This window comes from Epinephelus moara, chromosome 2, assembly GCF_006386435.1.
Source record: "Epinephelus moara isolate mb chromosome 2, YSFRI_EMoa_1.0, whole genome shotgun sequence".
NCBI classification, from domain to species: Eukaryota; Metazoa; Chordata; class Actinopteri; order Perciformes; family Serranidae; genus Epinephelus; species Epinephelus moara.
Window position 1 is genome coordinate 1,757,835 of NC_065507.1, and position 12,722 is coordinate 1,770,556.

A 12,722-nucleotide genomic window follows, 5' to 3' on the forward strand; every position below is an offset into this window, starting at 1 on the left:
AGGAGGAGGATGAGGATGAGGAGGAGGAGATGAGGAAGAGGGAGCTTCGAGAGGCAGCAGTGGCCATCGTTCAGAACGTGATGTCAGCAGCAACTGACCAATTAGAGAGGGAGCTGTGTGTCGACAACGGTCTGAATGGGTGTTTCGACGCCGATATTTGATACTAAGAACACAAACACACACATTTGTGCACAGGTGAACACATGTGTGTGGAAACACATGTGTGTGGAAACACCTCCTAAATGTGCCAAATGTAAAGTTTACTCATATGAGCACAGGCATGAAAACACACGTTAAAGGAATAGTTTAACAGTTTGGGACACTTACAGTATTCACTTTTTTTTCTGATGTGACAGATGAGAAGAACAAGATCAAGGACTCAGGACATGGTTAGCCTAGCTTAGCATAAAGACTGGAGGGAGGAGGAAATGGCTAGCTTGGCTCCATGTTCTGACTCCAACTCCTTACATAAAGGGAAAGTCAGTATTTTTCAGCCTGGACCCTGTTTTCCCAAGTTTTTGTGCCTAAGTGACTAATCAGAAAACAAGATTTTTGAAACTGGTCCAGTATTAAGAAAGAGCTGCAGCCAGCAGTGGCGAAACAGGCTGCAATGTAACCACCCAGGGCTGGTGCACCTCATCAATTTATGTCCATTAAAAGTGTTTGTTTTTGCCACTGACAGGCTCAGATTGTTATTATGAGTGTCTGACAACATTACAGGATGGATACCACACTTGTTCTGCTCTAAGTCTCATGAACAGGAAGTCTCGCTCTGAAATCGAGTTTTTCACATTGTCGAAATCAGTATTCATCCATGACACTGAAAATCTTTTGGGTAAGAGTAAAATATGCCGTCTGTACTCCAACACAACAAACCATTACTGACACTTCTCTTGCCAACTTTCACTCGCGTGTCCGCTGTTTTCTTCCTGCAACAAGTCACCTCTTGTTAGATTCTGGTCGTAAGTCTTGTTCTGAAATCTCACAAGAGGTGACTTGTTGCAGGAAGTAAACAGTGGAAACACGAGTCAGGGTTGGAAAGAGGAGTACTAGTTACAGTTTTTTGTGTTAGGAGTATCTTACTCTTACCTAAAAGATTTTCAATGTCATGGCTGAATGTTCAGCATTTTTCGACCACGTGGAAAAAGTCTGTGCGATTTAGGAACGAGACTGCTCATTAGTTTGACTTGAACAGAACAGAACAAGTGAAAGGTACAGAAAAACTTAACATTTCTTTGTAGGATCTGATACGTAATGTTGTAAGACACTCATGATAACAATCTGAGCCTGTCTGTCTATCTCACACAGGCTCCGCCCTCTACTGGACTCTTTGGGTACAGTGGGTAGAGCCCAAAGAATGAACGCCCTGTCGCGACATAACATCGACCCAGCCACACTGATCTTGACTGGCTCAGTGTGCTACTCACTGTTCACTTAAGAGAAAAAGCATGTCTGATGGCGGCCTACACATATTCAGGTAGGCTTGTCCTAATTGGCCAGACATGTTTATGCTTTTCTCAGTGTGTTAAGAGGAGTATTAGCCATAGAGTCCAGTAGAGGGCGGAGCCTGTGAGAGATAGAACAAGCACTTTCAAAAGACATAAATTGACAGGGCGAACATGCCCAGAGTGGTTACATTGCAGCTTGTTTCAGCATTACTGGTTGCAGCACTCTCTCTCAATACTGGACCAATTTCAGCAGTTGTTTCTATTCATCACTTAGACACAAAAACGTGGGAAAATAGGGTCCAGGTTGAAAAATATTGCAGTTACCCTTTAAACTACACAAGTTGAGCTTTTATTTTAAGTTGCACACACATAAGTAAAGCCATTGTTTATGCAGAACCACATATACATAGGCATGTCAACTTTGCATGATAAAAAACTAATGCAGCAGTTCTTCCTAAATCCCTTTAAAGAATTTAAAGTAGTGTAGTTGTTGAATAAGTGTTTGTTCACCTGTAAATATCCAACGAGTTTTCAATAAAGGAGAGAAAAGAGATGGAAAGAGAGAGAGAAGCATCCTTCTCATTTAATCACCTCTGATTTCATCAAGTTCATGAACAGCCAAACGACGAAACCATTTAACAATAACAAGGACTCAGGTGGTGAGCATGGATTCCCAGGGCAGCTACGTTTGGAGGCTGACTGTTCATGAACTTGTTCAAAAATATAAATATCAGATTAACTGCTGCACGGCACAGCCTGTCAGTGCAAGCTAACTACAGCCCCCATTAAACTGTTCTTTAAAAGGAGATTAAGCAGTAACATGTTTCTTAGCTTTTATTTGGTGCAGTCTATCATGACCTGCAGACATGAAGGGATTTAAATGAAGTTTTTACATCTCCATTTAAGCTTATTTTTTTGTCGATCAAGAGGCTTTTTTCTGAGCTCTCTTCTAGCAAAGCTTCACTTCTACCGTTTTACACGTTCCCACCTGGGAGCTGGAGCTCAGAAGCTGCTGGACACCGAGCACGAGGAGGTGAAGTGCCTGTGAACCAGAAGGTGCTCTGTTCCCTCCTCCATTATTTATCAGTCCCAGCCTTCCTCTCTATTCAAGTGCAGTGTGAGGCTCGGTGTCCAGCAACCCCGCCTCACTTTGATCTCACACAGCCCAACAGATGTTTGTGGAGAGTGCCGCGGCTCCTGCTGTTGCCGCGCGGCTTACTGGAAGCCTCTTTGAAGCTCTGACTCTTTTGCTAAAATTGAACTCTGTTTAACACCTAGTCTTCAGCTCACTGAGGCCTGAAACTGTGCCAAACTCTCTGCACACCAGCAACTGATTTTTTACTGAAAATAAAATTCAATTCAAGCTGAAAAGCACATTAGATACACCATCAGATGTCCAGTACCAAATGAGAGGCTCTTAATTGCATTAGCTGAGGTCACATTTAGTTGTTCTAGATGGAGGACACTTTGTTTTATAGACCCGTATATCAGGGTTACATCATGTGGGATGCTAGCTTTCCCATTTACAATTTAATTGGATGACTTTAGACGTGTTGTAGAGCTAGTCGTGTGATGGTTAGTTTATATACTGTGCAGTTAAAATATATCCATTAAATTTGGGTATGACGTCCTTAAAGAAAAGACCCAGGCTGATGCATGGGAGCCATTTTTCTTAGATTTTTCAGGCACATTTGTATTACTGAGCTCCATGTTCAAAATATTGGAGTTTTCTTATAGTAATGACGATTTGAAATTGGTGTAAACAATATTATTTACAAGTCAGAAACAGGTGATTACGGTAACTCTCATATGACATGAATGTGGCTTTCTCGCCTGAGTACTGCCTCTCAAATGACCCAATCAAGCAGTAAACAATAGCATGTAAGACACCTTTGAGATTTAAGTTAAAATATGTACAACCTTGTGCCCACCAGCACCAACACAGTCAGCAGAAAAAAATGTTGGCAGTGTACGTTTCTGCAAACCAAATACATTGGAACTTACGTGAGGTTAGTTTCAGGCACAAAAACCACACCCACGTTTGGTGCCTAAAAACAGCGACTGGTCACTATGACACAACCGGTTTGGTTGTTTGTTGGTCTGCAGCTGTGATTAATGTGTGGTGAGGTTTAGGCACAGAAACCACTTGGTTATGGTTTGGAAAAGATCATGATTTTTCTTAAAATACCAGCTGTTTTATGGCACTATCCTGGCAGGAAACACAGCAATGACTCACTAAAAAACAACCTGTTCCACTGTTTGTCAGTCTTGAACTGTAGTCTGCAGCTTGACAGGCATCTCTCCGAAGTGTCACGCCATCCACCATCCCCTCCACCTCCCAATGACAAAGTCAGCTCATATATTACATCACTTTTAAATGCTGATATGAAACATACATATGTAACATATCCATGGTTTGCAGTAACGTACAATGGCAACATTTTCTTCTGTTGACTGGGCTGCCAGCACAGAAGTAGAGAACAAAAGTCCTCACAACTGAACAACTGTAAAACTGGTGCCCTATTCTGCTCTTTAAGCTTGTTGACATGCATGCACTTAGTGGGAGCTCAAACTGAAAATGGCACTGAGCAGATAACCTGCGTTTCTGCAGCCCGTAGAGCTCGGGAAAAAAACACCTTAGCTATGCCTGTAAAATAAAAGAAAAGCAAACCTGAAAAGACGCTTCAGGTTACGCGAGTAAAATGTCTGGTGTGCATGAGTCGGTTACGTTTAAAGTTAGTCTTCTCAGACTTTAAGTGTTTCTACATTATGCAGCTCCTCTTTTCTACCACAGTCTGCCAGAAACTATTGCTTATGTAAGCCCATGCACAGTTAATTTCACAGTTCATTTTGGAAGGAAACGATTTATTAATTTGAACATTGTTTTTGTAGATTTGATTCACCTCTCTACGCAATCATAGTCTTCCAGTCAATACTGAAAGGTTCCACAGAAACAGCTCACTGCAAACTGTTGCTAACGCGTTTGTGACTGTAAAAAAGTTTCACTTTTCAACTGGACTTGACTGACAAGTCATCTTTGCTTTCTTGTCGTCGTCTTCCATGCTGATATGCTGAATGAGCCCAAGCTGCACTGACACCAAAATGATAATTATCTCAGGAATTTTTTTTTTTGCAAGATAATGTTTTCAAAGAGCAAAGCTAAGTTAAATATTTTACAACGTGGACCCTATTTTTCCATGTTTTTGTGTCTGAGTGACAAATGGGAACAACAATTTTTGAAAGTGGTTGTGTATTAAGAGAAAGCGCTGCAGCCGACAGCGGCAAAACAGGCTACAACGTAACCACTCGGGGCATGTTGGCACTGTCAGTTTAAAGTGTTTGTTTTTGCCGCTAACAGGCTCAGATTATTATTCTAAACACCCAGACACACTAAACCGACTTCAGAGAACTAGCAAAAGGCCCCCTGCTGTGTCACCTGTCTCGGTCAAAAAATTGCACACGAACGACCACCACAGTTGACGGCCAGCCAGCGCGTGATTTGTATTCCTGCATTAGAGGAAATAATACCCCACACCAGCAGAGCGCTGGTCTATGATCATTAAGAAAGGGAAGACTGTCTTGTCGCTAGTTAGCGCCAGTGAACAAAAACACAAACCTTCACAAAACATTTCTGCTAAAGAGTTAAATGGATAAAGAAAATTATCTTACCTTATGTAACAAGTTTGTTTTGACTTTAGCTCTTTGCTTACATTCCTCACTTCCGTTTCTCTTCTCATGCGCTGAGTTGAACTGCCAATCAGAGTGATTTTATTCACTGATGGGATCCGCAGTCACCAATTCAACATGCTGAATCTGCTGGGAAAAGAAGCCCATGGGGGCCTATGAGGTGCAATGATGTGGGACACATCGCACCGTCTAGGGCGGCAGACCCTCATCAACAGTCCAACACTGACCAACAGCCAACTGTTAGCTTGCTGTGTCAGGGCCTTAAGTGCCTGAAAAAACTGTGGAAAGGATCCCTACAGTGATAGACCTTTATGTTAAAGAGTATGATCCCTTTTGTTTAACCAGTAACAGCCATGAAATCACCAAACCCACCAGGCTCCATTTAAACAACCAGTCATTTTAGTGTGTATATTGTCTGCATATTTTCACAACCAACTGGGTGAATTAAAGGTTTATTTCAAGCAAACCAGAGTTGGTAATTGTTGGAACCGTGGAAACATAGAGTGTGATGTGTTTTGTGAGTTTTAGTTTGTTTTTGTCGACTCTGAATCAAGTGTGTTTTACGTGGATAAAATTACTATTATTTAAATGGAGTCTGGTAGGTTTGGTGATGGTGATTTCAGGGCTGTTTCTGATTAAACAAAAAGGTCTAATTCTGTAGGGACTGACAGTGCACAGTTGCCCCTAATGGTTACAGTGCAACCTGATTAGCCGCTGCTCGCTGCAGCACTTTATCTCAATACTGGACCGATTGCAAAAATGTTGTTCCCATTGTCACTTAGACACAAAAACATGGGGAAACAGGTTCCAAGTTAAGAAATATTAGAGTTCCCCTTTAAACTACTTAACCAATTTACAAAAAAAATGAATGCTGCACAACTCCTCTTTTGTTACGTATCCAAAAATTACAAGCAGTTTAGTTTTGAGGGTTTTTGTTTTTGGATTTCAATGCACAGATGGAGGGACACAGAAAGAAGAGCTGACATAAAACCACTCACAACCACCAAAAACTTCACTGCAGACCCTCAGCCTTCGTGTTTTGGCCTCCCTCCTCAATCCTCCAGCTGATAGGCAGCTGGCTGCTAGCTCTAACTAGCCGTAGCTTAGATAGTTAGCTCTCTGTTTGCTCGGGAAAAGAAAAGCTGGTTTAGCAGACATCAATAGAGTTGAGTCCATCAACGGATTAGTGGGCAAAATCAAAGTGTCACGGAGCCTCTTCAACAAGCCAGATTAACTAGCCTTCTCTCTCTCTCCCTCTGCCGTCTCTCTCTGGGGGGGGGGAGCCAACATAACGACAAATACAGACAGATGAGTGGATGGTCAGGTCGTTTGATTTCAGGGAAAAGTCTTAAGAGTCTGTGAGCTCTGAGCACAAAAGTCAAAAACATAAAAGGCACAAATTCAGGTACAGGACAGAGACAGGCAGAAAGAAAGACAGACTGTACGTCTTCCTGTTGTTATCATGTGATGATTTTTTTATTATAACGTGACAACACTTATTTTTCTCATGAAACTGTTGTGTTGATGTTGTTTGCTTTGTCCTTAACACAAAAATAACTTAAACTAACCCAACACTAGAGTGAGCAACATCTGTACTAAACCACTAAACACACATATAACCCTTTTTTATATGACTGTTTATTATTATTCTTTTTCCAAGACCTATTTTTTAATACATTTTTTCAATCTCTTCTGTTATCATTTACCAGACAAAAAGGCGGGAAACGTGTGAGGCCACACAAAGAGGATTAGAACTGCCCGGGATTCGCTGAGCAAGGAGCTCTGAGCCCCGCCCCCTACCCTAACTCCTCCTCCTCCTTCCTCCCCCTCCTCCTCCTCCTCTCTCCCTTCATCCCTCCTCCTTCCTCCCGAGTAAACAGAGTAATCACGTGTTAACAGAACGCCATGGTGAGAAAGAGAGAGAGAGAGATTGAGAGAATGAGAACGATGCAATTCATGTAGATGAGAAGTGAAAAATAATAATTCCTCAGAAAGCAATAATTCAAGCCCTTCTTTTCGTCCCCCCATCCATCCCTCCATCCATCCATCCCCTCCGTCCGACACATGCATACATACATACAAACATCCAGTGTTTTTATTTTTTTCTTTGCTTGTCTGTGAGATTTTATATTGTCTACGAGAGAAAAGAAAAATGCAGAAATGTAAAAAATGAAAATCGAGACATTCCACCCCCCGTATTTCCCCCCGCCGTCCTATTTTCCTCCTCGTCAAGCTACTTAACTCCGCTCTCTGTCTCTACCGACTCCTGATTGGTGGATTTAAAGAACAAAAAGAAAAGAAAAAAAAGACTGTTAGTTTTATATTGACGGCCATTTTGGTTTGTAGTCCCCCCCTCAACCCCCCCTTCGCCCTCCCTCCCCATCCGTCCCAGTAGATATTTGACAGTACAGCAGGACCATGTTGCTACAGTATATAAACTGCCCTGAGGACTGCCACTTCCCAACCAACACTGCAATGTCTTCAGCTCTGTGTGTTTAATGTTTTTAGACTGTTATATTGTGTACATGAATTAAAAAAAAACACCATCAAATATTGAAGTCAAAATGTTTTTTCTTTTTCCTGTTTTGGTTTGGATTCTCTTTTTTTTTCTTTCTTGTTTTATTTTTTAAAAACACATCTTCTCACTGTTACCGCAGTCTGGCGATATGCTGTAATTAAAAAATAATAATAATAATAATGATGATGTTTTGTTGGTCCAAGTTTTCACATGTCCGCTAGCAAATTGTCAAGAAAAAATAGTACAATAAAGACTAAAATCTAACAACTAAACTGCAAGTCATTGTGGGGGTTTCTATTTTTATCTGGATGATGCAAGTGTTGTGTGCAGACGGGCGGGTGGAGGGTGGAGGGTGGAGGGGCAGGGCAGGGCGGGGCGGGGCGTTCCCCTGGAATACCATTGGATGTTCATTAATCTGTGTATCGATAATCTCATCCTTTTACGTAATGGGCGGAGTAATACGAGATTTCTTTGTATTAAAGTAGATCTGTATGTATTATCTGGCAGCAGGCTGCTGGTGTTTCATGTAGGCAGGAGGGGACGTCCATATGCCAGCCACTGTCCTTTATCTCACTATATTTATATTTCACATGTTCAGATAAGACTATAAAGGGACTCAATGACCTCTGGCCCTCTAGTTGCACCACATTTTAGTAAGTTTAGTGACAACATCAAAGTGAAATTTAAAGGTCCAGTGAGTAGGATTCAGGGGGATTTGGTGGTGTCTAGCGGTAAATCACAGATTGCCACCAACTGAAACTTCTCACAGCGAGAACTCCTTCAGGAGGTTTTTACCGGATTATACACAAAGGTTCCTTTCCTAGGAGTATGCAAGTTTTTTAAGCTATGTGAAACTGACACAATCACTGCGTTTCAGGTAATGTGGAAATGTCTTAGTAGGAATTTCCATCTCAGGGCTGGACGAGAAAAACTCTTTGAAATGAAGCACCCAAATTTATCAAACAGTGAAGCTCAATACAGCACAGAGGTGGGAAAATGTTCTGAGCACCATCATGTTAAAGAAAAGACAAGCGAAACACTGAAATTGTATGAAAAAAAATATTTTCTTTTGGCATTGTGGGAAAAAAGAAACATGAAGATAAAGTAGGTTTCCAGAAAAAGCTTAAGCCCATGCTTACCTCTGTCTCAATTTTTCTGTCTCTGCGCCAGTGACAGCCATGGCCAAGGCATAATGTTTTCGGGTTGTCCATCCATCCATCAGTCTGTCCGTCTGTCCATCTGTCTCATTCTTGTAAACATAATACCTCAAGAGCGCCTTGAGATGATTTCTTCAAATTTGGCACAGACGTCCACTTGAACTCATCAATGGACTGATTAGACTTTGGTGGTCAAAGGTCACTGTGACCTTGCATCTGTTGCATTCTCGTGAACGTTATATCTCAAGAACACCCGGAGGCTTTTTCTTTGAATTTGGTAGAAATGCCCACTTAGACTCGAGGATAAACTGGTTAGAATTCAGTGGTCGAAGGTCAAAGTCACTGTGACCTCAAAAAACATGTTTTAGGCCATAACTTATGAGTTCATATGTTAATTATGACCAAAATTTCACACAAATGTCTAATAGAATATAATGATGAAGTGATGATGTTTTATATCCTAAGGTCAAAGGTCAACTTCATCATAAGGTTCTGTATAAAACAGTGAGTCAGATACTGAATTGGTGACTCTAATATTGAGACTGTGCTGACTGTATAGATCTTCTGTGTGTGAAGCATCCATGATTTCACAGACACACATGTAAACTGTAACTGCAACTTGACTGCTCTGCAGAGGCATTCAACCACAATGCAGTAATTCTCGTGTCTTCTTTCTTCTCACTATTACAAATTAAAAGAACAGTTTCTTCCTTGCCATCTCAGCTTCAGAATTTCACCTCTTTTTCTGGGAACATTTGATGTCCTCATAGCTGCTGCGTGGGCTTCTTCTCTCTTCTGGAAGGTGTCGAAGAGCCATTTGTATCCGAGTCTGTCCAGTGCTTTCATGATCTGCTTCATTTCAATGTCTTAAGCAGCATCTTTACACAGTTTCCTGTGTTGTAGCAAGTACATGTACAGTCATTTTAAGACTAGCAGCACCTTAGAAGCATCAGAAATGATCAGTTTGGACATTTGGTGGTGGTGAAATAGGAGGAGAAATATAAAAGGTGAATTTCTCCTTTTTTTCTTCAAAGGGGAATCTATCATTGTAGTTGTGGACGTTTGCTATTTACAGCTGTATTTCTTTATTAATAAGTGTTTGCTACTCAGATTACAGATCCTGTTTAGGCCAAAGCATCGTTAGTAAGACCAAGGTGAGAGCTTGGTAGAGAAGCGTCCTGTCAAAGTGTCCTTGAGCCAAATGCTGAACCTGCTCGCTCAGTGTAAGCAGATCTGAATGTGAGCTGCTGACACACCTTTGTAATGAACAAAGGAAACTGCAACACATGTCAGGCAAACGTTCAGACACAATGTGCGCATATTCAGGAGGAGTCGTGGTCATACAGGTCACATTTCAGGGTATGGAAGTTCGTCACAGTGACTCCGGTCAAATCTAAATTTGCAGTGTATCTAAACTCATATCAGTTAACCTAGTTCTGTTGGGATGGCACTTTAATTTGATGTTTCAGTTTATCCAGCTTAAACTGATGCTAACTCTTCTTCTGAAAAAAAGCGTGAACGTGTGCAGTGAGGATACAAATAGAACTGAAATTGTACAATGTTAATTATCTCATGTTTTTCAATAGCTAAGTCATAACTATGTGAAGATATTTTGTAGATTTGAGCCTGTGACAATCTAAAAGCACAGCCAGGGTGTGGGATTTTAGGTCCAGTGTATTCTGTGTAAGAAATTTCAGACCAGTTGTCAGAGGAAAATGTTGGTATTGTACATTTCTGCAAACAACAATACATTACATTCCCACGCTTTTCAGCCACCAAACGTGAGTGTTTTTTTTGGAACCCATGGCTGTTTTTCCAGCTGCCTTTTTTCCCGCAGAATTCTGTGTGTTGCTGTGTTGCTTCTATTGCTGTTTTTTTTTTAGCAGCTTTTTAGCCCCCAAACTTAGGTGTTTTTCAGGGACCCATGGCTGTTTTTCCAGCGGATATTCAGCTCCTAAACGTGATGTTTTTTAAGGGACCTATAGCTGTTTTTCAAGACGCTTTTTGGCTTCCAAATGGGTGTTTTCTGGGGACCCATGGCTGTTTTTACAGCTGTTTTTCAACTCCCAAATGTAGTTTTTTTAAAGGGACCTGTGGCTCTTTTTCAAGCAGGTTTTTAGCCCCCTAACATGTTTTTTTTGGGGGGGCGACCTGTGGCTGTTTTTCCAGCTGCTTTTCAGCCCCCCAAATGTGGGTGTTTTTTTGGGACTAGTGTCTCTTTTTCCAGTGTCTTTTTAGCCCCCAAATGTTTTTTATGGTGATTGGTTTGTAAAACAAATACTAATTAAAGTTACTAACAATAAACTAAAGTTCTGTTATTTAAAAAGCTTAAATGGACCTGATGGTCTGTTTGAAGTTTATTTCCCTGTTATAACTTCCAAATCATTCTAGACTTAACTCATCCTTAAACTGCTGCTGTCATCGTCCTCAGAGGGTCGACGGGCCACATGTTGAGACTCACAGCAGCAATAATAACACATGTCTAGCCGTCTGTAAAGTGCACGGTGACGATAATTCCCTACTGTCAGTTGAAATCGGCAGCATACTGTCTTGCTGTCAGGCCAAATCTCTGGGATTATGTTATTACAGCCGTAATGCCAGAGTACAGTAGCTACACACACACACACATACACACACACACACACACTGATGGTTTAAAGGCATTTTAATGGACAAAGTGGGGTAATAATCATGTCAGTTTCGACGATGTGTCGGAGTGTAAGTGAACAGCGATCTAACAAAGAGCTTCATCACTGAGTTGGAAGCAGCTTTGAATAGCAGATGGAGAATATGTCGAGATAATGATAATGTCTGAGTGGTTACAGTCGTCTTTAGATTTGCTTCTCATTGGGCCACACTTGAGGTCAAAGACACGGAAAAAAGGCTGAACAGATGGATTACATGTCAGGATTATAACGTGAAGACACCAGCTGCTAAATCTACACCTACAGAATGTGTACTGGGCTCACATACCAAGCTTCTGCCTTCATACTTAGATTAAATTACATCAGGACATTTAAATTTGTGAGGAGTTTAGCAAAGAACTGACTGCAGCTAAGTGACTGACATTTAGGCTACAGCTGCTCTCATTAGATCAAATTAGAGTCTGCAGATGGAGGATTTGGGGTCAAGTTTAAAGACATTTTAAGCACAGAAATGATTCAGATGGAGAGCAGAGTTAACACTAGCTGGTGCATGCTGCATGTGTGATATTAATACAGTAGAAGTGGACATGTTATAGTTAATATGGAATGAGCTCACTATATACTGCTAGTCCCCTAGAGGCTGCAACATTCATTACAGTGCATGGCATTTGGATGTTAAGTGGATGTTAAGTTACAACATATCTGGTACATAATAATGTACAAATGTAACGTATCCATGGTTTACAGGATACACACAACGCCAACATTTTTTCTGGCAGTTGGTTTGTCACCTCGATGGCAGCCCAGAAAAGCATAATTCCAGCTTTATGCAATGCCATGGGATGCCACTGATGTATGCAGCACTGAATAAGCTGACACATGTCAAGTTGCCATGAGAGTATAGGCTTACATAGAGAAATGGGTGCAGGTGTTTCATCATAAGCCACCAGTGTTTGTTTCCCATCAAATGGCCAACAGGTCAGGATCTGCAAAGATTTACAAATGATGAAAGAATATTCATTGATGACTTTATAGACCTGTAAAGTGGAAAGTACACTCACCGGCCACTTTATAAGGTACACTTTGTTCAACTGCTCGTTAACGCAATAGCTTATCAGCCAGTCATGTAGCAGCAGCAACTCAATGCATTTAGTCATGTAGACATGGTGAAGACGAGCTGCTGAAGTTCAAACGGAGCATCAGAATGATGAAGAAAGATGTTTAAGTGACTTTGAACGTGGCATGGTTGTTGGTGCCAGACGGGCTG

The 12,722-nt window shown here is 41.2% G+C and overlaps 1 protein-coding gene across 1 annotated transcript in view; it reads left to right on the top strand.

The window, feature by feature from the left end:
• si:ch211-137a8.4 (uncharacterized transmembrane protein DDB_G0289901) overlaps window positions 1-7,924 on the top strand; it is a 56,111-nt gene extending 48,187 nt beyond the window's left edge. Inside the window, exon 4 of the mRNA XM_050065553.1 lies at window positions 6,845-7,924. Coding sequence (XP_049921510.1) covers window positions 6,845-6,867 — 23 coding nt within the window. The 3' untranslated portion in view covers window positions 6,868-7,924. The remainder of the gene's footprint in view (window positions 1-6,844) is intronic.
• The last annotated feature ends 4,798 nt before the right edge of the window (window positions 7,925-12,722 follow it).